The sequence below is a fragment of the Ammospiza nelsoni genome, chromosome 3 (genome assembly GCF_027579445.1).
Source record: "Ammospiza nelsoni isolate bAmmNel1 chromosome 3, bAmmNel1.pri, whole genome shotgun sequence".
NCBI lineage: Eukaryota > Metazoa > Chordata > Aves > Passeriformes > Passerellidae > Ammospiza > Ammospiza nelsoni.
The window spans coordinates 24,199,589-24,223,408 of NC_080635.1; the positions used below are offsets into that span (position 1 = coordinate 24,199,589).

Below are 23,820 nucleotides of genomic sequence, written 5' to 3' on the forward strand. Positions count from 1 at the left end.
CTGTGCCCAGAGATACACAGTGAGTGTGCCTGACAGAAAAATCAAGGTTCTGGGCAGGCTTTGTGTTTCTTCCCCATAAACCAGGGACATTGAGATCTCTTGTGCAGTGCTGTGTTTGAGGTAGATAAAGGATGGTTTGTTGAGCATTACTGGAGCCTGTTTTCTGCCTTGCCCAGATATGTACTTTTTTGAAAGTGCTGGGAGTGGAGGGACAGCTGCTGCTTATGGCTTGCCTTTGCTTTTGGTGGCTGATATTTCTTCATAACCTGGATAATTTTTCAATGAAGGCGAAAAGAAAGAGAAATGGCAGTTCTTACCACTCTTGTAAAGCTTCCAGATATTCCCAAAGAGTCTTGGGGTGGAGGGGATAAATTTTATTAGTACAGGTGAATTGCTGACTGTCAAGAGCCTCCTTTAGATGATGCAGACTTAAGTTGAGAAATTCTTATTGTGACCACTTTTATAGAACCTAAGCTGTAGTGAAGCACAGGATTTAGTATTAGGTAATCCTAAACCAGAAACTGGGCCGCTGTTAAATATTTTAATTGTCTAGCAATAACATATGTCAAAATATCAAATGATTCATTGAGTCAGTGACCTAGTGTACAGTGTATATCCAGGTGACCTGCAGGCCATGCAGTGTTCCCTTTCCAGGTTTGTAGAAGAGGAGCTAGTTGTTCTCAAAATTTTGATACAGTAAAAAACAATTTCCTTAAGAGAAGAGGTTTATAATGTTTTCTATTCACCACCCTTGAAATGGACTGGTTTGAAATGGCAGTGGTACTTGCACTATGTTATTCAGAGTTGCCAGTGGTTCTCATGTGCTGTTCTAAAAAGTGGTCCATTTGACTTGGCAGACTGAGGCAGCTCTCCTCTTCCTCCCCCTTCACATTCCCATTCCCCCACCTGCAGCAGCCTCCATTCTGCTCTGGCACAGAGAGCAGGACGAGTTTGTGGGGGCTGCTGCAGTTGTCAAATGGAGAGCACAGGGCAGGCACAAATGGGTGCATGGTGCACAGACAAAAGGGGAGCAGCTCTCTGTGAGCAAGACTGAGATGTGGACCGATCATTATGAAACACCTATTTACATTTCAGCAGTTAATTATTTATATACCACAGCATATAAGAGACGTGCATCATAAATCATGATGCCAGTGTGCTGCATGTTGTATAAGCCGGGATAGATAAGACTTATGCCTTTTAATGCATGCTGCATATAAAACAGGACAAGAGATGCATGGTCCTTTGTATTCTGAGGTTTACTAATACTGATAAGTGGAACAAAAGATACAGGGATCTGAAATTATGGTTTTGAGGGCATAGCAGAAGAAGCACGTTTTAATGCAGCTGAGGTTAAAGTTCTTCCAAAGAACTATCTTAAAAGGTGTGCAGGAGTGAGAACAAGGAGACTGAGAATGGAAGAATGTGTGAAAATGTAAATAGGTGATCAGAGGCAAGTTAACATTCAGGTACTGAATGCTAGATTAGAGCTTTGGTGACTGTCAGTGTAGACCTGGAAGAAGAAAACAGGATGATTATTGACTCTGTTCCTTTCTGCTGAAAAGTCATTTAAAGAAAGACATCATTAAAGATGCTTACATCATCTTTGATACAGAGAGGTGCAAGTTTGACAGTTTGTTTTGAATGTAATTTAATTTCTCATTTGCTATTTATATTTTCTTTTCAGGATCCTCTTGTGCACTTACCAGAAGACATGGTAGCGAGAGCTTATAATATTTTTGCCATTACATTTAAATATGCAGTAGATATATTAACATGGGAAAAGGAAAATGAATTGCCTGGACTAGAAATGATGTAAGTATAATATTTGTCTTCTGCCTTTTAAAGGCTAACAGATATTTACAGTTGAAAATGCAGGTTCTGATTTTCAGAATGTTTTCTGCCTTTCCTGAAGTTGTCAGAAATATTTTGTATAAAATAATTGTAGTAGATTTGTATTTCTCTTATTTTTCCTTTGCTCTTGCTTTTACTTTTAACATTGCTTTAAATGACATAAATTCAATCCTTGCTTTGAGTGACATAAATTCAATCTTTGCTTTGAAGTGAGAAGAGTGACACTTACTACTGCATGCTGTTTAATGATGAAGTCCATACCTATGAACAAGTTATTTATACTCTTCAGAAGGCTGTCAGCTGCACACAGAAGGAAGCCATTGGTTTTGCAACAACAGTAGATAGAGATGTAAGTGAATTACTTGATAGAACTTTTAACTACCTTGACCTAATGTTTGTTTTATGACTATACTTACTTTAGTCTGTTTTCCCAAAGTATGTGGTTAATGTGAGTCTGTGAGTCCTGTGTGTCATACCACCATGAATGCCTTAATATTAAAAACTAAATGTCTCAATGCCTAAGTGCTATTTGGCCAGTCCAAACCAGACCTGATACTGAATATGTTTCAATGTAAATGTATTCTAGTAGGTCTTACAAGTGTAAATACCAAGGTGTTTCTCACTCCTCTGTCAAAAATGGGCAGCAGCTTTGGCTGAACCATGGAGCTGACATTGAAAGAGCCCCTAAATATGCTCCAAACATAGGAAATGCTTCTCAGAATAACAGCAGTTAAGTGTGAGGGATAAAATCCATAACTGACTGTTTTTTTTCTGGTGCTTGTGGAGCTGTTCATGATTTGTGGTTTGTTTTTTAAATTTAATTTAATTTTCTTTTTCATAATTGTCAGATTACAGTGGCAAGAAGAGGTAAAAGCATTTAACACAGTTTTTAGGAGGAATAGTGAGTTCAGAATCACTATATGCTGGTTATAATTGTAACTGGTATTCCAGTTTCAGAAGTACTCTGTGAGCTGTGTTTGTAATGTGGCTGATGTCAATTTTTTTAAGGAAAGTGATACTTCATTGGGTGTGACTGCAACTTGTTATTTTTGCAATGAACCTGTGCTTACAGGTTTGTAAGCACAGGTTGATATGAAAGAAGTGTCTTTTTTATTGGGCTTATTGGCTTGTGTCTATTTTTGGGGTTTTGGTGTGGGGAGGAAATCTTCTCCCAAATGGCAATGGGAATGTAATTTTGTGTGGTTAAAGTACTTCAGGGAGGTCAGTGGAGCAGGAAATATAACCACTTCATATTACTTAACCCTGAACTAGATTTTGGTTTTGTGTTATCACTGCTCTATCTTTTGTGGTAACCAAAGGATTCACATCTGATCCCTGAATATGAGCTGACCTGAGCATGTCCTGTGTGTTGTGGGATACACTCAGATTTTCCTACTGTTGATGCCTTCTACTTCTAAATGCCATGAATGCCTATATAGATGAGCATGTATGTGAAAGAAATGAGAATGTTATGCTTGGAGCAGTGATTTGGCATCAGATCTAAAGTGCCCCTGAGTTCTCCAGTCTGCAATACACTATAAATTCAATCAGTTAACTATTTTGATGTGTTGATTGACAGTAGGGAAAGACTGAAAACCTTCTTTTGGAATAAAACAAGTGCTTCAATTGTATGTTTAAAAGACCAGTTAACTTTAATATCTGCTTTTTAAAAGGTACTGAAATATCTGAAATATTTTCCCGTTATATCAAAACTAATGAATAATGCCTTTGTACTAATTGTTGTATGGCACAAATCGATCTTACACTATTGTTTTCAGTATTTTAATAAAAGAAGTTTAGTTCTTTTCATTGTTTATCTTAAGAACAATGTTATACACAGAAAATTTAATGTAACAGGTATATGAATATATGATACAATTTTATCTTCTTTTTAAAAGTACAGGGTTTGGGAAATCCAAGTATCTAACTATATATAGTATTAAAAATTGAAAATAGCATGAAAGGCAGAGTAGTTAGCATGCATCTGAAGCTTTTACTGTGTTCTTTATACTAATGTAGAACACAGAATTGGGACTCCCTGTTTAGGAGCTGGTGGTAATGTTACATCTGTCTGAATTTGCAGGGCCGGAGGTCTGTTCGGTATGGAGACTTCCAATACTGTGATCAGGCAAAATCAGTAATAGTGGTAAGTAGTGGGGTGGGATGCTATCTCCTCACTTGCCTCATCTTAAGCAGAAGGAGGCTTTGCTCCCCAGTTTGTGATACTGTTATTGTAATAACTCATTATATTTTAATGATACAAAGTGTGGAGATGCTATTTACGATACAGTAGAGGTATAAAAATAGTGGTTTATGGGGTTGTTGTTGATCTTTTGTTGGGTTCTTTTTTCCTACTATGGCCTACATGACATCCAAAATAATTATTTAAAAAGAAGTTTGTAGGCAATTTTTTTCCTTCATAAAACAGATGTTGACAGGAACTTTGAATGTATCTTTTAGAATTACATGCTAGTTCAGATCAGTGAAGTTAAATTATTACAGTTTTTCTCCTATAGTATGAAATTATTTGTCTTTCACAGCAACAGTTATGGAAATTATTACTGATTGAATCCAAGTGTGAAACTGCAAATACTTTCATTTTGCATCTAAGCTTTTATATATGTATATATTAATATCTATATACTGCAAGATTCTTCCATGTAAAAATGTGAGAATGTTTTCTCTATATTTGTTGTTAACTGCTGCAGTGCAGTACTTAATCACATGAAATAAATAGCTTATGTATGCTACTGCAACCTTGTATGAAAGTGCAACCTATGTATGAAAAGCAAATGCTGCAACTAGAGTTACTGTTCTTTAACTACTGAAGATATTTTGAAAGCATTAGTATATTTTTAAAGATAATATTGTGCAATATTTTTAACTTGCTGGCCATACAGGTGAAGAACAAATGGCTTTTATGTGTAACATCTAACTATTACACTTTCTAACACATAGATGAGGATAAATTCTTTATTTTAACTCTGTGTATTTAATTTATGTTTTTGAAAATAGCCTGTGCTCAGTCAGTTTCCGTGATGGGCTGCAGTGTGACTTGCCTGTCATGTTGAGAGGGACAAATACACGTGGCTGTCTTGGGTTGAACGTGGGATTGCTTATCAGTAAAATGCAGCAGATCAGTGTGAGCATTGATAACAGGCCAAGAGTGGAAAATGGTTTGACCTAACTATGCTGATATTGCATAATAAGGTCCTTCAGATATTAATAGGATAAACAAAATGCACTTTTTTTGGGTTTGTTATGTAGGTGTTGGTAATTAGAATATGTGTTAATATTATAAATTATCAAAATTAATCACAGGAATGCTGCATGTCTGTATAGAAGTAAATGCCAGTCCTCCCTTAAATATGCATTGCTTCCTTTTTCCTTTTCTTTTTAAGAGAAATACCAGTCGTCAGACAAAGCCATTGAAAGTGCAAGTTATGCATTCATCTATTGTTGCCCATCAGAGCTTTGGTCTGAAGCTCCTAACTTGGCTTGGCAGTGTTATTGGATATTCAGGTGGGCAAAATTTATATTTTGAGATAAAATAGAGAATATTTGTGAGAGGAGCTGATTTTCTGAAGCAATTTTGTCTACTTATTTGAGATATGTAATGTATAAGGCAAAGCTATTAATAACTTGTCAGACTTCATTCTATTTTCTCTTACTGAAGTGCTGTTCTGAATTCTAACTTCCATGTGAAAGTGCTACCAGTCTTACATAGTCTTTTCTGTTTAGTTGCTGTTGAACAGAAGCTGAGACTCACTGTCAAATGCAGTATGCCAAAAAGCTATTTTTCAGTCCCTACTTCTTTTTAAATGAATGCAGTAAGCTGAAAATAACCTGTCTGATTAGATAAAACAAAATTATTCAGAAGTAATTTGATGAATGTAGATGAAAGCGATTGCTTCAGATTTTTTGCTAAGTAGAACAGAGAAAATGCAAGGAATTGTGGAGGGTTTTGGTAAGTATAAAAGCTGACAAAGTCTTAATCAGATTTTTTAAAAGAGGTTTCTTCAAAGGAATCAAGATGCACATTATCAGATTTTATGGGAATGCTCAGTTTTTGTTTTGACTTCATTCCCCCTTTGTCCTGTTAAATCATAAGATAGTAAAGATGTAGGGTATGGAAGGAAATAAAAGGAAAAGTATATGGATATGCTGATATGGAGAAATGTAGATACAGACCCCCTTGGAATTTGTAATTTTTTCATCTGGAAATGTTAGCAAGGAGTATTAACAAAGCACACTCAGCTTTCATATTGCACATATGTTCTGCATGGCTACATCATTTCTGCAGAGACTGTATGTTTTATTAGACTGATATTTGGGAAACCAAGATTTCGTGCACAGGGTCTTTATAACATATTTTTATTTTTGAAACTTAAATAGTTTATGTTTAAATTTTGAAGATAAGTAAATAAAACTTCTGAACAGTAGGTATTAGTAGGTAGGTGTTATGAAGAAAGTTTCCTTCTGTAGGAAATTTTCCTTTCAGTGAAACATGTAAGCAGGCACTGTCTTTCTCATTTTAAGCCCAGTGTTGTGCCACATCATTTGTGCCAGGTGCCACAGTCATTAATTTTCAGCACTAAATGACAGTTGCAAAAAGGTAATTTGAACGTGTCATTCGTATCTCATATTGCAGAAGAAATTACTGAATTTTGAGTTGTGTATGTAGTGTTTGTGAAGTTCTGAAGAGTTCAGCTTGTTAAATGCTGAGTTCTTTATGATTCAGAAGGGCCAAGGGCATGTTTGCCTGTAAACAGCACACATACATTTTGTCTGTGACCAGTGTGCTCATTTACTTGAACTGCCTTCCATGTCTTGGGGTCTAATCTTGTACTCTGAGTCTGGTTTTGTGAAATGCACTTCTGAAAGAGTTGATTTCCCTTAGCTTTTTACCAGACACACCCAAACAACTCATTTCTGTTCAATCTTTTAAAGAGTCTCTACCCTTCATCTGTGACATGAGGGCATTGAGTTGCTGCTTCAGTGGTTACACTGAAATGTCCCTGACAATGGCTGAGAGACAGGTAGAGGGATCTTCTGCTGTGCCAGAGTTAGGTAGGATGATTGCTGTCAAAGGAATGACAAATTCTTGTAATTAAAAAAAACCCAACAGAAAAAACTTGCTATGGAACTTAGAAGTTTGACCACTACATCCTTCCTGGCAAATATCTGTTCTTCTGGATTTGAGATAAGATAGAGAATATTTGTGAGAGGAGCTGATTTTCTGAAGCAATTTTATCTACTTATTTGAGATATGTAATGTAATCCGTTCTTCTGGATTGTCTGTTTAACAATTGCTGAATAATGCAGTAGTTTTCGTTAATTTGTTGTCCTTCATAACAGTAGTTGGCAAAAAGGAATAACCCCAAACTGCTGTAGGGGTTCTCAGAGTGCATATTGCTGCACCATGCAGCACGTGGTGCAGTGTGCACAGCACTCAGCCACTGCCCACTCTGCCTGAGGAGCTGAGATGCCAAGCAGGTGTGGAAGTAAGGGCTCAGTAAGTCCCGTAGTTCTGTGGGAATATGCATTGCCTGCAGTGCAGTGCCAGGTTGAACATTCTTAACAGGAGCACGTCTGGGCTGTGCTGTGTTTCAGATGCAGGCTTGTCTGCAGGCATATGACCTACATGTTCATATAATTACACTTGTTGTTTCTTTCCATTAGGAAAAAAGATGCAGCGAAGCCTTAAAATGATAGCATGAATAATACAAGTAATTTCATATATTGATTTTATTTTCCTTTTCATAGGCATCTAATCAGGAAAACTAAACCCTGGGAAATTAGGCTGTTTCTTATTTTAGTTGGCCATTTTTAAGGAAGCACATTTTAATTTGATAACTTTAAACCAAATCATTGCGTTTGGTGATTTTCACTATGTTCTATAAGGCTAGTGTCAAACTTGCAAGGTGTGAAATATTTGTGTTTGTGTCAGCAAAATATGAGTGCTGTTATTCAGTTGTTGTGAAAAAGAGGGCAGTGTGAGGGCTTCTGTGATGTATGAAAATTTCAGGATGTCAAAATAACACGTTTGTGTTTGAGCTGTAACTAACTTGTACCATTTCTCTTCATTAAGATGGCCTTCGCCGGATATTGTGTCAGGTTGGTTTGCAAGAAGGGCCAGATGGTGAAAATTCTTCTCTTGTAGATAAGCTGATGCTGTATGATTCTAAACTGTGGAAAGGTGAGTTTTCTGAAAGCTCTGGAAAATGCTAGAGAATGCTATGCCTAGGTTTTCCTTTTATTGTATCTGCTAATGTTTGGTCATTTTTGCTGTGGTGTATTATGGATAATATTGCCTCATTTGTTACAATCTCTCCCTTCATGATACACTCCCAAGTGTATTTAAGACAAGAACATACAGAAACCATTTGGAGATGGGGCTGGTTATAGGTCTAATTTTTCAAAGTGGTCTGAAATTAAAATTGACTTGATAAATGCAGATGATAGTGATAGTTAATGGAAATTGAGTAAATGATAGATTAATTGTGGGTTTGTCTGCTTTATAGGATCTCAGCATCCATTTAATATCTACCAAAATGCCTATTTTTAAGGGATAAGGCAGAGTCTGCTTTGTCTTGTGTTTGTGTTCATGAGGTATTCTTAAGTGTTCTGAGAACAGAGAAAATTACTGCTCTGTTTAGAGTGTTTGAAACTTTGAAAGGCTATTTGATATAATGGAATTAGCTAAAAAGTTGTAATTTTGAGGAAGGTGAAGTGCAGTTAATTTCTGTTCCATCGTTGATTCTATGTCTGATTTGATATCCTGAAAGGATGTGTAAAGCCAGGTGTACGAAAGAGAAGCACAGAGAACAGGAAGGGCATGAGGCAATATGACTGCCTGGGGAACTTCTTGGAGTACCAATAAAATAAGTAAGAAGTAGGGTGGAAAGTGGACGTAGCATGGAGAAAATTATTATTTTAGGCTTTGTTTATCTAATACCATTATCTTGAGAATGTATTCCTGGCATTGCAAATTTTGTAATCTGAAAGATACTGCTTTTGTGGAGCATTACAACATTTTTAATGCAGGTTTTGTTAGGTTAACGTCTTTCATGTAGGCAAGGAGTAACTTTTGCATCTCTGTTTTGACATCAATATTTCTCTACTTTTTCTCATATTCCATAGTTCTCTGCGTTAAGGAAATAGGCTTTTGACTTAAAAGTGTTCTACAGAAGAAATCATGCATATGTGCATTTGTTTCCAAGCTACATAGAGATGAATATAATTTGTATTGATAATACTTTCTGGGAGACTGTCCAGACAGACTAGAAATTCACAGATAGCTTAGCTGATTATTTTATGGAGATATTCACAACTAGGAAAATTTGTTGCAGTTCCCAAGACTTCTCATAATAGTGTTCTCTTCTTTTCCCATCTAAATCCTCTGTTTATCCCGTGAAGGAAGAGTTCTGTTCTTGTTTTGCTGACTTCCCTTATATTTGATGACATTCAATGGCATTATCTTATATAGGAGTAATAAATAATGCCTCTTGAAGAATTTTGATTTGTTATTCTTCTTTATCCTTTGCTACCACCTTACAGACTTAATCAAAGCAGCTTCTACTCTGAAGTGCACATTTACCTCATTCTGTAGAGGTTTACTTTTCTAAATGTTTCCATAATATGTTGATAGAAAATAGTGACGTGCAATATTTCATTCATTTTTGTTGACAGGAGCTAGAAATGTGTATCACCAGTTATTCATGAGCAGTCTTCTTATGGATTTGAAATACAAGAAACTTTTTGCTATCCGCTTTGCAAGGGTAAGTATCTTTCTTACAAAGAGCCATTAAATGCTAAAAATGTCTAGTGAAGAGAGTCTAGTTAGCATACAGTGATTTAAATGAACTGTTGCTCAAATTTTTTTCCTTTTTATGGAAGTGAAAACTTGAAATTAAATGCTGGAAATCTTATTTTGCTCTTCAGTATATTAATTATAATGGCATCTCATCTCTTGGGAAGGAAATGGCCTTTCAGACACACCAGAACTAAAGCAGTTCACCATCAGCTATGCAGGCTATCACTTCTTAAGAGCTAATCACTGTTCATTGTTGAGGTGTAAGCTGTTATAGCACTGCTTAGAAATAGTGCTGAAATTCAGTCATGCTGATTAGTATTTCTGCAGTAACTGCTATTCGAAATGCTTTAAATCAGCACTGCAAAATTCTGCTCACTCTGCTCCAGACTCTTGAGTAGAAAATAAAATAGTAGCCTTTATTGTGAAAATGAGAGTGAGTAGATCTCACATGTGAGCTGATTAAGTTGTCATATTCTTTGTACAAAATACCGTAATAATAATCCATTAGAGCTACTCTTCCCTTTTTCATGGCATTACAGTTTCCCAGAGCAGACATTTAAGTTAAAAAATCAGGTCAGTGTGGATTAGAGGTGAATTTCCCCTTGTTGTTTAGAATTACCGGCAGTTGCAGAGAGATTATATGGAGGATGATCACGAACGGGCAGTATCGGTGGCTGCTCTGTCTGTCCAACTCTTCACTGTACCTACTCTGGTGAGTAGTGCCTGTCTTTCTTTTAAAAACTGATAGTTGGCACTCCTTGCCTTTTTTTGCCTCCTTCTTAATAGAACTATGAGCGATTGCAGAGTGATTTTATGAAAGATGACCACGACAGAGAGTTCTCAATTGCTGACCTCTCGATACAGATATTCACAGTGCCTTCTCTTGTAAGTACTAAAAGACCAAAAAAGGAAATCTTTATTTGTTAAAAGCCTCTCAAGGTTCATAAACCAAGGCTGCAGATTTCTTTAACATTACTGTGGAAATGCAGAACAGTCAGACTGTTTGCAAACATTGCTATGGGTTTAGAAGTTAAAGCATTCAACATCAGGAAGTTCCAGACTGGCTTCCCAGAGTGGGCTGGGTGTTTCTGGTTTTTCTTTTTACATTTTTCTTCTACTTTTTTTTAGAAAGGTGCTTTCATATTTAGTTAGAGACACATACACATAACATTTAAATTCCTCATCATACTGAGCCACATTTACTGTTTGTAGAAGTCAATATTATGGTTTGCATATTGTGGTTTCAGAGCACCATTCTCCTGCAGTTTTATAAGTGATCTACTTTATGTTCATTTTCCAGTCAACACAAGTGCAAGCAAGAATTGTCTCATGATACTCCCTACTTCCTTGGGTACTCTGTGTCTCAAGACAGTGCCTTCTTTTAGATTTCCAGTTAACTTTTGTTTCAGTGCTACAAGCACTGTGACTTCTCCCAGCCTACTAAATCTGCTGGTCCTTCACCAGCTTGTTTGGGAAACTTTTTCTTTTGTTCCAGTCTCCATTTAAGTCTGTCTTTGCTTGCATTATGAACTAGACAAATTAAAATTTAAAGCTGTAATGGAATAAAAGTCTGATTTTCATACCCAGAATTGTTTTAAAAAATAAATGCTTCTGAATCCTCCCAAATTAAATAAGCTTCATTGAGCTCTTAAATTCAATAGTAGCATGGCAATCACAATACTAAGCAAATTTCTTCCCTTTCTTAGGGATGGATGATATTCATGGGAATTCAACAGGAACTCAGGATTTTGTTCCCATGATTCAGGACAATATTGGATTGCCTCTTTTAATTATGATGCTTTCAGTAAGAATGTTGCCAATATTCAGATTTACAGTTAGACTTAACCAACTAATATTCAGATGATTATGGTATTTTAGCCTTTGGCAGATGGGGTGGAACAATATTACTTTTTGAAAAAGTAATTTCAAACATTTCCCGGGGCAGAGTAATTACAGTGTCCCTTTTGTATGTGTTCTATTTTAAAAACATGCAAAAAAAGCAAAGCAAATGCATTTTGACTGTTGTGCAGAGTGATAGAACAGATTGATGACATGAAAGTAATTGTGATAAGCTTCTATCACGTGAACTAAGTATTATTTTAAAATATATTTATAGCCACTCATTCTTAACTAAATGAGTAAGTTGAAGAGTTTAAACCACCCCACCATCCTTCAGTAACATTTTCACACTGATCTTAGTAATTTAGGAGTTTGAGCTCCCAAGAAGCTGCGTTTTTTTGGTTTGAGAGTGGATGGACAGCGCTGTTGGTGATGATTTTTTGGGAGGAAAATGTTAAACATTAGATTCTTTTCCCCCACTGCAGTAGCATTTTAGAAGCTATTTTGGATTAACATTAGTAGCTGCAGAACCTGGAAGCTCTAGTCAAGAGCCACAAAGTCATTGTGGTAGATCAGAGTGGCCAATATTATTGCCAGATCCAAGGATTGCAAGGCTCATCCCATTTAACCTGGAGGACCAACAGAATGGAGGAATTTTGGAAGTGTTCATGAGTAGGAGCTGGCAGTAACTTAGTGCCCCCTCCTCTCTTGTGAAATTGGCTTAGGTTAGGCTGGGTGATGAAGACAGTCTTTGTCAGACTTTGCTGATTTGTTTCATGCAACACATGGATATGTGCAGTAGACCTTGAGTAAATTAGAGGTTATTTAATGAAATTTCCATGTGGAACTTGCATGTGCAGTTCTTATTGGCTCAGAAGAGGCTCTGCTCACCACAGCTCTTGACATTTTGTAAACAGAAAACAGAAGAGCTGTCACTCCCCTGAAGGGCTCAAACTGTATGAGAGGAGACAACACATACTTAAAGGGAGGTACAAGTTAATTATAAGACATATAATAACATGTCTTGTGCCATAATTATATAGGTTAGCAGGGGCCTTACCATAGACAGCCTTCTGTACAGAAGGGATCTGAAAAAAGAAATCTGGCTTATGATAATTTTTTACTAGATTCCTTTTTTTTGTCTTCTGTGATTCTGTGAAAAGAGTGCTTTTCTGTGTTCTGTTCTAATTATTGATGTAATTATCTTGGATTTAAAAAAATAATGTATTTTATAAACTTCATGGTGCAGTGTGAAAATCTTGTTAGCTGTGTCTGTTAATTACAGCAAATTTCAATGTACTTTGGCATAGGCTCGAATGCTAATAACAGAAGAGAATCTCATGACCACTATCATCAAAACTTTCATGGACCACTTAAGGCACCGTGACATCCAAGGCAGGTTTCAGTTTGAACGTTACACTGCTCTGCAGGCTTTCAAATTCAGGCGTGTCCAGAGCCTTATTTTGGATCTCAAGTAAGTATGCTAACTATGTGCTGATTTGAGAAATTGAGGAGTTTAAAAAAAAATCAAAAATGAACACTTGCATCTTTCTAATCTCCCAGGTACGTGCTGATAAGTAAGCCAACAGAGTGGTCAGATGACTTGAGACGCAAGTTCCTCGAGGGTTTTGATGCCTTCTTAGAATTACTGAAATGTATGCAGGTATGTAAATCTGTGAATTACAAAATTTGGCAAAATTTAAGCAGGAAGTTAGCTATTATGATGTCAAAAAGGAAGAAATTTCATAACTGAAGTTATAAAATCTTCATTTTGTAACTTCAGTGCAGTATCACTTTTGGAGCCATTGCATTTTCCTAAAACATAACATTGTGCCTCGCTTCTTAAAATGTTGTTGTAGAGGACAATAGAATGGAAGAGCAGTTCAAAATGAGAAGTGTGATTTGGGGCATATTTTGCACTTGTGGAGGCAGACAAGACAATTAATTCTGTGAACAAAATCTGGTTCATCTTCAGTGTCAGCAGAGTTGCTCCTTGTATTGAGGAATAAATTGTTCCTGACACACAAATAGACCTCTTCACTTGTGGTTTCATTCCCTTTCATTCCCTCAAGGTTCTTTATACCTGTTGCAGCAACAATATGTTTATAAGGATAGCTGTCTCACACCTCTGCTAATGCTGTCACTGTATTTCAGTGATACATTGTTGAAATGTGTAATTTCTTCTTGTTCTAGGGTATGGATCCAATAACTCGTCAAGTAGGACAACACATTGAAATGGAACCAGAGTGGGAAGCTGCATTTACACTGCAGATGAAATTAACACTTGTTATTTCAATGATGCAGGACTGGTGTGCATTAGATGTAAGTTCCTTTGGAATTGTTCTTCTGTGTGAACAGGGATAAAACCCAAATATTAATACATGTAAAATTTACCCAAACACAACTTCACCATAAACCAAGGGCATCTTCTATGAGGAAATGCAAATCTTTACTGTATTTAAACACAAGTGTGGTTTGTACTGACCAGTTCATAAGAACATGGTTAAGCCTTTTGTAAATACTGCAGAGAGTTTTGTCACACATTTGAAGATTGTGATTATCACAAATCTATCAGGTTATAATTTTCAAAGAGGAGGGAATGGAGGACTAGGCCCTGGATCTACCAAATACTATTTGATTATAAATCATGTTTCTGCTCCTAACTGTTTCAGGATTTCAGAACTTGAGCATGGTAAAATACAATGTGGAATAAGTGATCCTGGAATATCTGAACATTGAGGCTGGTTTTAACCTGTTACTGGTAGTTAATGTGCAGTTTTTACTAGCCCAGCATGACCATTCCTCAGAAAGTTACCACAATAGTTACAAAAAAACCCCAAACCCAAATAACATCCTAGTGTGTGCTTTTCTAATCAGACATACCAGTACAAGTTTTGCAGTTTGTGCCCTCCTTAATTTGACTCTTTTGTTGGGTTCCTTATCTTAATTTTGCAGGACTGTTGTTAAAGGTAAAAATTGCAAACCCTTCAGGGTTTTTATTACGTTGTCTGTATTATTTTTCAGAGCTGTGTTTTTTTTCATAATCTCTTTAATTTGCAATCTTTTTTTTCAGGAAAAAGTATTGATTGAAGCTTACAAGAAATGCCTGACTGTGTTGATGCAGTGTCATAGTGGGTTTACTGATGGAGAACAGCCTATTGTCCTCAGTATGTGTGGACATTCCGTTGAGACCATCAGATACTGCGTTTCTCAGGAAAAAGTTAGCATTCACCTCCCAGTTTCTCGTTTACTTGCAGGTATGAACAGTTGAAAAATATTTCAGGAAATGAAAAACGTTCTGTAGGTGTGATTTGTGTTTGTGTGTACATGAAGACACACACAAGCATTGTTTAAGGCCTGAATAGGATGAATTTTGGCCATTTTCTAGATGTTTGGTAACTTCTAGTCCAGATGTTCTCAATCACCAGAAAACTTGTTATCATTCAGGATGGGGGAGATTGTCTCATGCCTCTGGATTTGTATTATAGGCAGCTACTGCTGCTTTTGCCACTTAAATGATGCAAAAGAACTGGGACAAAATGTGGACTGTGGTTGACTGTTTGGGAATATGTTTAGCTGTCAGCTTGAATAGACTAATCAACATTCTTGTGGAGAACAGATTTATCAAACAGATGTGTCACCAGAAAATTGAGCTATGTCTTTCTCTTCATATTGTGCCTATCTTCTTCAGCAGTTGTGTTGAAAAAAGCTTTGTGAATTTTAGTTTACAGAATCAGAAAGAATGTGATAAAAATAAATTCACAAATAATGAAATGAAAAAGGTAATTCTTAGGTAAAGTGCCATGCAGCTCAGTGTCAAATGGCTTTGAATATTTGAATCTTTGTGCAAAGTCCTTCTGACTTCAAAAGAAAGCAAAGCAGAAAACCTTCATGTGTTTTGTAGGGGCTTTATTCTAGTTCCTGAGGTATTTTATAAACTCCCCAAGGTCTGATGAAAAGGATGGGGTATCTGCTGTTGATTGTTTGTCCTGCCAGACCAAGGACTCTTGGCTCTCACTGTGGGGACATGACAGAGTCAAAAAAAAGGCAAAAATCTCACTTGTACTGCAAGGCTTATACAGATACAAAGGGAAAACTTCAATTCTCTTTAAATGTATTCTTTGTAATATGTTTCTTCAGGAAATAACTGTGTAGCTGCAGGGTGATAAATCTGGAGACTTGTCACCATGTCCAGAAGAATGATCTGCGAGTCAATCAGATGACCTTTTTTGTCCTGTTTTAATCACATAAAATAATGTATGTAATATTCTGTATGGTTTTTTCATGTCTTTTTGTAGGCTTGCATGTTTTGCTGAGTAAAACTGAAGTGGCATATAAGTTTCCAGAGCTGCTACCCCTGGTATGTAATTAAATGTTGTATATTCATTAAATATAATTCATGCAGAACATGAAATTGGTGATGTAAATGTAGGATGATATTAAATAAAACAAAGGGCCTTTGTACTGTGAATTCTACTCAGAGAGAATATCTTTAGTATATAAAATTACCTTTTAAAAGATTAATATCTAGATATTCATGACTAGAGCATAGACAGGCAGCATTGCTCTCTAAGGTAACTAAGACTCAGGTTGCATAACCTCCTTTTTGTAATAGAAACTATTTTTAGGAACCCCAGGCAAGATCTGATTCCTTCTCCTTGGGCTGGGTTCTAATTTTCTTCCCCAGCTGTTTCTTGCCTGCTGCCTGTTGTTATTGATATGCTATTTCTTTAAGGGGTAGTCAAAAAAGGTGAAATGAAGGAGCATAAAACCTAACAGGGCAAAGAAATTTCAAAGTCTTTGGAAAGAAGTAGTATTTAAACTTTGAATGAAATAAATGAAATTACAGTTTTATTAAAATGCTGGTGTTGATGTTTTAAAATATGAAAGCTACTGTCTTTAGGAATAAACTAAAGCCCTTGTGCAGTAGCTGTGTGGAGCAAAGACAGAATATAAGTGTGATTAACAATGATTTGAAAGATTGTGAATAGGTTCATCTAACTTGTTTGTTGGATTTGCTTGCCTTTTGTAGTTCCCAAATATTCCAATGATCTCAAATATCATCCTCCTTCATTTCAGTCTCATTTTCTATTATTTGCTCTGTATACATCAAAATATTGCATTTTCTTAATGCAGAGTGAACTCAGCCCACCCATGTTAATAGAGCATCCTCTACGATGCCTAGTCCTATGTGCCCAAGTGCATGCAGGGATGTGGAGAAGGAATGGCTTCTCTCTTGTTAATCAGGTAAGTGCACAGTAGCTGTAGAATCACTCTTTTCTGATAGCTCTCTCAGGGTAATTTCACAGAATCACAGAATCAGTTAGGTTGAACAAGACCTCTGAGATTATTGAGTCCCACCCTTGGCCAAACACCACCTGGTGAACTAGCCCGCAGCACTCAGGGCCATGTCCAGTCGCTTCTTGAACACCTCCAGGGACAGTGACTCCACCACCTGTCTGGGCAGTCCTTTTCAATTTTTAACAACTCTTTCCATGAAGAAATTCTTCCCAATGTCCAACCTGAACCTCCCCTGGCACAACCTGAGGCTGTATTCTATTGTCCTGTTGCTGGTTGCCTGGAAGGACCTTTTTGTATTTCTTGAAGTGAAGGACTCACTACTGGAGACAGCACTCAAGGTGGAACCTCACCAGTGTGGAGTATGGAGGGAACTCTTGGTCTTTCAGACCCCAAAACCTTCTGTTTCTGTACTGATTTGGAATTTTACTTATGTCAGTCTTATGGCAGGCAGTGTGAGGTAGGCGTTTTTATCAGCACTGGCATCATTTGAGTATTTTTGCTTTTAAACTAGTCTTGGTTTTTTTTAGTCAAAAGTTGCTTTTTTATTTCAGGACTGCTGCAGTAGCCACTGAGCTTAGTGCTCAGTGTATAGAGTTTTAATTACTGTAGTTAATGACTCCTGGCTTTTTCACTGTGTACTGTGCAGTTGGAAGTGCAGAATTAGATCTGCGCATCCGTGGTAATGCATTTATCACCTCCACATAAAAGTGTCTCAGATATAAAAATATGCAGCATTATGGTATTATGGCTATTTATATTTATAAAGTAGATGAAATCCAAAGACCCCACAGAACCATTAGAAGCAGTGTAGAACAAAATGTTTCTTGGCTTTTAGCTATAATACTTCTGGAGACTTTCATTTCTAAACTTATGTTCTCAATGTTTGTATAAATTAGGTGTTTCAAGCATAGCAGCTATAAAATGGGTACTGTGGTGTCAGCACCACCCACCAGGGTGATTGTCTCAAGTGATTTTCTCAGCAAGACTTAGATTACAACAGGAATAGGGTGTAATTCTGTGAGGTGTTAACTTGATTTATTTGATTTATTTGCAAGAAAATTCCTTCAGTCTTGTCAGCCCTCATCTCCATTAGATAATTGCAATGTGTATTTACTAGGAGACTGAATTAAGCTGCTCAAATACATTATATTCTGACACTTCTTGACCCTTGAAGGATCTTCATAAGGTGGTGTCCTTGTTGTCATTACAGCAAAAAGAGCCCTAGTTATGTACAATTATAGCAGTGCCCACAGTGCTGTAGATACACATCAAATCTGGAATTTCAGCATAGCTTTTGGTGGTGATATAAGTCTCTGTGTTAATTTCCCCTGATTGTCAGGATCTTGAAGTTGAGAGCTTCATTTAGTTGAGATAACTTCACTCCCACATTCTGCAAGTCCTTTCTCTTTACTTTGGCTATGGGGAGAGCTCATGTTCAGCCAGCTCCTTTTGGATCTTTCCCAGATAATAGGAATGAGCATCTATATGTGTGGATTATTAGGAGAGAGAAGAAAGGAAGGCATGCCTAGCTGTCTTCATGCAATTCTGGTGGAAATGGTGTGTGTCTAGAGGAGACTTTAGCATGCTGAAGTTGTTTCCATGCCTATGCAGAAACTTGTCAGCCTTATTTATTTTTCCTCTATTGTGGTAGAACCCAACTTTCCCACCTTTCAGTGGATGCAGTGATTGTGGTGTTGCTGCTGCCTGGCTCAGCGCTGTTGAGTTTTTCCCGGGATGATTTGGGTTAAGTATAGTTCTGTCACAGTATTAACATTTTGCTGACACTGGCAATTCCTGAAAGATGGTATCTCAAATGATTAAAGAGGAATTCATGAAGCGAAGAACAAACATTTCTTCAGCTGCAAGGGCTTTCTCTCCTGTGAATGTCAAACAGTTAATTGCTAAACAAATATATTAAAACATAAGCTAAAGAGGTCAAAATGATTTTTGCTTGTAAGTTTATGAAATTAAGACATTGCATCACTACAACGCAGTCAGCAACTATGATTGTCTTGTGTTTTTTAAAAAAGCTTTTTGCCTACAGATAAAATTGTATAATTTTTTCAAATTACAGATTCATTTTTTGTTTATGAACACAGTATAGCAAAGTTTGTTTTTTACAGAAGTAAAATAATTTTAGATTAAATATTATCTGTGTTAATGATTGTGGTGTGGTGTTTTGGGTATTTTTTTCAGATTTATTACTATCATAATGTGAAGTGCAGGAGGGAGATGTTTGACAAGGACATAGTAATGCTTCAGGTAACCATGTATACCAGTTTGCATTTTTTTAAGTCTTTTTAAGTATGTTTTTGTGTTTATGTTCATCTTCATCAGGACCTTTTTAAAGAAAAAATGTCTATTTTTTTGTGGAAGGACTTCAATTTTCTTATTATATCTACATAATTATGGAATTATTTTAAAAGGAAATAACTATTGTTGTAATACTTACTTTTTAACTACTGTTTGAAAAGTGCAGAATTTTCTGTTTGGTGTATATATGCCATATCTTCAAGAATGTAATATTTTAACTAATGGGTGGTACTGTACTGGCAGTTGCATGAGTCTGCATGTTACCAGAAAGGCAGTCAGTGTATGTGTTGATTTTTTTTTGGTTTTCCCCTTCAGAAGAGATTTTGCAAATGTGGCAGTCTATTTAGCTCTATGATAGATGCACTGCTTCCACATTGAGAGCAATATAATCTAAAATTTGCAGCTCAGGGTGCATAGTTCACCTGGACAGCAAAATATTATCTTGGGAAGTCCCTCAAATCTTAACTGGAGTTAGCAATACCCAATAGGATAAACATGCCTCAAGATATTTCTGCTTTCAGACACAGTTTCCTGAGGCTTGATCTGCCACTGATTTTTAATGATCATTTTCAGCTGCCAATTTGGGTAGATATCCTTGAGCTTTCTTGGAAATTTATTCTGTTTTAAAGATGGTCCCTTTAGCAATAGTAAACTAACAACAAATATTTGTAATTGACAAACCTTGTTTAATAAACAGAAAAAACTTCAGCCAGTAGTTTTCAGAAATGGAAATTTCTGAAAGTCAATGTTTGTTCTGCATTGAAACTTGAGTATTTTTCATTCCAAGAAGGTTTTGGAAGCTTTGCTCTACAATCTTCAGCCTTTCTTTAGAGGCTTGTATTTTGTTGTTAAAATTTTCAGTGGTATATACTGAGTAATATTATGCCTGCTAGAATATAAACTAGCAGGAACAAAATTTTAGAGATAAAAACAACCAAACAAAAGTCTCACTGAAGTTTGTTTAGACTGCTTAAGATAGAAGGAGCAGCTCTGAATATTTTGCATGATGCCCTTAAAAGGGCATCAGAAATTCTTGATAAAGCATAGGATTCTGCTTGTCAAATGGGCTTACACTTCTGTTCTTAGGGTCCTAAGGGAGTAAACTTAAATGTTAAGTCTTCATTCATAGGATTGAGAGAGAATTAATTCTATACAGAATATACAGTGAACGTCATATATAAATATACAAACATGCTGTGATAACACCCAATCTGTTTTCTCTTGATTTTTTTTTTTTCTTTAATAGACAGGTGTGTCTATGATGGATCCAAATCACTTCCTGATGATAATGCTGAGTCGCTTTGAACTTTATCAGATCTTTAGTACTCCAGACTATGGCAAAAGATTTAGCACAGAAAATACTAACAAGGTATTTTATGCACTACTGCAATAGAAAAGCTTCAGTTTTGTTTTTCAAAGCGTATCAGATTCTGTTGTACTGAGACATTTCTTGATAAAAAGCAAAGCTTAGCCTATTTTAATTTCATTTGGCCAGTTTGAAATATGCATAAATGTTTTTGTCAAACTGGTAAATATCAGAAAATGTTGCATTATTTTTGCACTTATGACTCTGTTTCACCGTAGCTCAGTTTGGGAGTACTAAGGGTGAAAACACAATGTTTTGAATTACTGAAAAGGTATTTTCAGCATATAGAATAATTATTGAAAAATGTATTTTTTTTATTGTTTTACTTCAGGATGTTGTTCAACAAAATAACACTCTTATAGAAGAGATGCTATACCTCATTATAATGATTATTGGTAAGTTCAAAATATATTTAATTAATTTTTTTAAATTTAGGGTTTTTAATGGTTTGGGCAATTTTTTATTGCTATCTCAGGTTCAGTTCTGTTGTGAACATCCTGTAGCGCTGACTTCTTTCCTGGTAGAAAAGCCTTGGAACTAGCTTAGATCAATGTAATGAATTTTGGAACACTGGTGGGTGAACACAAGATTTCACAGAAGGCACTCTATTTTCCAGCCTTTAATATAGAGGAAAAAAAATGTTTAAAAACCACAAAAAACAAAAAAAAAAGGTGTATTCTATTTCTGCAGGAGAAAGGTTCAGCCCTGGAATAGGACAGGTAAATGCAACAGATGAAATCAAGCGAGAGATCATCCATCAGCTGAGCATCAGGCCAATGGCTCACAGTGAATTGGTGAAGGCACTCCCTGAAGATGTAAGTCATGGGTGTGGAGGGGAGACCCAGCTTCCACTTTACAAGGCTGATTGCTGAAAAATTGTCTTATGCAAGTTCCTGTCACTTAATATAGAATGAGAGCAGCATGATTATGGTCAGAGCAAGGTTAGCATGAGTATAGGTAATAGTTCTCATGGCAAGGGTAGGAAAGAGGCAAAGAAGGACCAACATATGAAAGAGGCAGGAATCTGAGAGCTTCTTCAGCTCCTTTCTCTTTTTAATACTGTTTCTAATCAGGCCATCTGGCCAGCAGCCTCTGCAGGCTGCTCGTACACCCTGAATTAGATGTATGGAAGTGGGTTGTTGGAACTATCCAGAAATATAAGCTGTTATATTTTAAAGCCTCACAATAAGTGAAAAGACATGGAATCAGACACTGTATTATGACTTGTGTAACATAAATGCTTCATTTACATGAATAAAAAAAATTATCTTAATTCTATTATAAGTACTTCTATAGGACAGCAAAGCTTGCTTTCCTTTCTCCTTTTAGTATTTTTGAAGCAATCTTTTAAGAATTATTTTTGAAGACAGTCAAAATTCCAAAGTTTTACAGTTTTACTGTACTGGTAATAATTTTAATGATAAATTATGAAATATTTTTATTTTTTCTAAATATTTTAAACTGAAACAATTTGAAAAGTCATATTTCAAAAATTATTTAAGAATAATTTAGGGTTGCATGAAAGAGCAAATTTGATTTAAGCTGGAGTTCTCAATTATATTGTCAGTCCTAAATACTTTTTCCCTGGCTAGTAATTACAGTGAAATATGCATTGATGGAAGGGGATAGGGATATTGAAAGAAAGAAAATTTCTGTGTGAAGTATTGTTACATATTTGAGCTGATGTCTCATGCTGGCTTTTGTGGTTGTTTCAGCATTTTTCAGTAACTAGTCTTTTGAGCTTTCCAGTGTTTATTTCAATTTAAAGGCCTAGAAATCAGAAATGCTGGCTGTGTATTGTAAAAATGTGCTGAGCTAGCTAACTTAGAGTTTTCTCTGCGATTGTTACATCTGAGTTCTTTATGGCAGGGAAAAGCAGTACAAATGAACCACTTAGAATGGCATGACTTTTTCAAAGAACCTTTTGCAGAGATGGTGTTCCTGAATGTATTTTCATGTTATGTGGTTCAGTGTTCTCTTGAGTGCTATTAAAATGACTTTGTACTACATTCATTTTGCATGCTTTCTCTAGTGTTGTGTGATATTTGAATGTGTTTACTCCAGGAACTCCAGTAACACACTGTCTTGCCTTTTGACTTCATGTAGGAGAACAGAGAGACAGGGATGGAAAGTGTGATTGAAGAAGTGGCGTGTTTCAAGTATGTTTCCCTTTATTCTAATGATTCAGCTTTAGAAATGGAATGTCTCAATTAGTGAAAATGAGAGAATGAAACAAAGAGGGCTGAGTCATGGTGATTTCCCATGGCTTTAATCATGTGCAGAATTCTTAATACTGTTACCTAATTTCTACAATGCCTGTTAGGCAGTGTCTGTTAGCTGTTCTAGTTAACTATTTATTCTCAGATGTTAAGAACCAGTGGATATGAAGTGTTTTGTTTTTAAATTTTTTTTTGTAGGAAACCTGGATTAACAGGCAGAGGGCTGTATGAATTGAAACCAGAATGTGCCAAAAACTTCAATCTGTATTTCTATCACTTTTCAAGGGCAGAGCAATCAAAGGTAATGAGTAGTTTAACTTCATGGGGCTTATTTTGTGCCTTTTTTTCTGTTTGTCTTTTTCCAAAGCTTACTTCTGTGAGGAAGTATTACCAGCTGGTTATTAGAGAATTTGCCCAAGATTTTCCAGTGAGTTCTGTGCCACTGAATCCTGTGCCCTATACAGAGCTGTTGAAATCAGTGGGCATTCAGGAGCTTGTCTGTGGATTCCCTTGCTGAAAGTATTTAAAACAATCTGTATTTTCCCTTACCTTTATGGAAATTGCCATTTTAGCTCAAACTTGCCTTACAGTTTTATGCTAGGAAAAGAATCCAGGCTGGCTCTAGAGGAAAGATGAATTTTGAAGTTGTCTGCCCTACTTTACAAGTAGAACATAAGACAAACTGCAAAGATATGAAAGCTTTCATGTTTATTTAAGGCTGGGAAAAAACAGTAACAATGTAGTAAAGCGTGAATGCTTTTTTAAATTAGTTTTATATTGGTACAGATTTTGAGTAATGCTGGCAATGTTCTTCTGTTTCAGGCAGAGGAAGCACAGAGAAAGCTGAGAAGACAGAACAGAGAAGATACAGGTATTTATTTTTGAGAGGAGATGGGAGAAGAGGGAATCGCATATCAAGCTGTGTATTGCCCTGACATTTATTCCAACTAACAGACTATTCAGGGCTAGAGTAGAAGTTGGTTTGAAATGAAGCAATTTCCCTTATGCCTCCCTGGCTGTAGTCAGGGATTTGATTTATCATGGAACCAGCCTTCTGACGAGCTTATTCCTTTGGCTTTTCTGTTACAAGGCATGCTGAGTGGTGCAGCCTG

General features: G+C 36.3%; 1 protein-coding gene across 5 annotated transcripts in view; it reads left to right on the plus strand.

Moving 5' to 3' along the window:
• Positions 1 to 23,820, plus strand: part of UBR2 (ubiquitin protein ligase E3 component n-recognin 2) — a 55,856-nt gene that overhangs the window by 10,660 nt on the left and 21,376 nt on the right. For 3 of the 5 annotated variants that reach the window (XR_009418208.1, XR_009418209.1, XM_059469629.1), the window contains exons 5-24: positions 1,688 to 1,815; positions 2,065 to 2,203; positions 3,938 to 4,000; positions 5,256 to 5,376; positions 7,946 to 8,053; positions 9,547 to 9,635; positions 10,457 to 10,555; positions 12,820 to 12,983; positions 13,073 to 13,172; positions 13,703 to 13,831; positions 14,583 to 14,766; positions 15,808 to 15,869; positions 16,646 to 16,756; positions 19,007 to 19,072; positions 20,370 to 20,492; positions 20,821 to 20,884; positions 21,180 to 21,304; positions 22,596 to 22,648; positions 22,907 to 23,009; positions 23,531 to 23,579. Coding sequence is in view for 2 of the 5 variants with exons in the window: in XM_059469629.1 (XP_059325612.1) it covers positions 1,688 to 1,815; positions 2,065 to 2,203; positions 3,938 to 4,000; positions 5,256 to 5,376; positions 7,946 to 8,053; positions 9,547 to 9,635; positions 10,457 to 10,555; positions 12,820 to 12,983; positions 13,073 to 13,172; positions 13,703 to 13,831; positions 14,583 to 14,766; positions 15,808 to 15,869; positions 16,646 to 16,756; positions 19,007 to 19,072; positions 20,370 to 20,492; positions 20,821 to 20,884; positions 21,180 to 21,304; positions 22,596 to 22,648; positions 22,907 to 23,009; positions 23,531 to 23,579 (2,080 nt within the window). In the remaining 3 variants the exon portion in view is untranslated. Of the gene's footprint in view, positions 1 to 1,687; positions 1,816 to 2,064; positions 2,204 to 3,937; positions 4,001 to 5,255; positions 5,377 to 7,945; positions 8,054 to 9,546; positions 9,636 to 10,283; positions 10,383 to 10,456; positions 10,556 to 12,819; positions 12,984 to 13,072; positions 13,173 to 13,702; positions 13,832 to 14,582; positions 14,767 to 15,807; positions 15,870 to 16,645; positions 16,757 to 19,006; positions 19,073 to 20,369; positions 20,493 to 20,820; positions 20,885 to 21,179; positions 21,305 to 22,595; positions 22,649 to 22,906; positions 23,010 to 23,530; positions 23,580 to 23,820 lie in introns of all 5 variants that reach the window. The other 2 variants (XM_059469630.1, XR_009418210.1) reach the window with 2 other exon arrangements.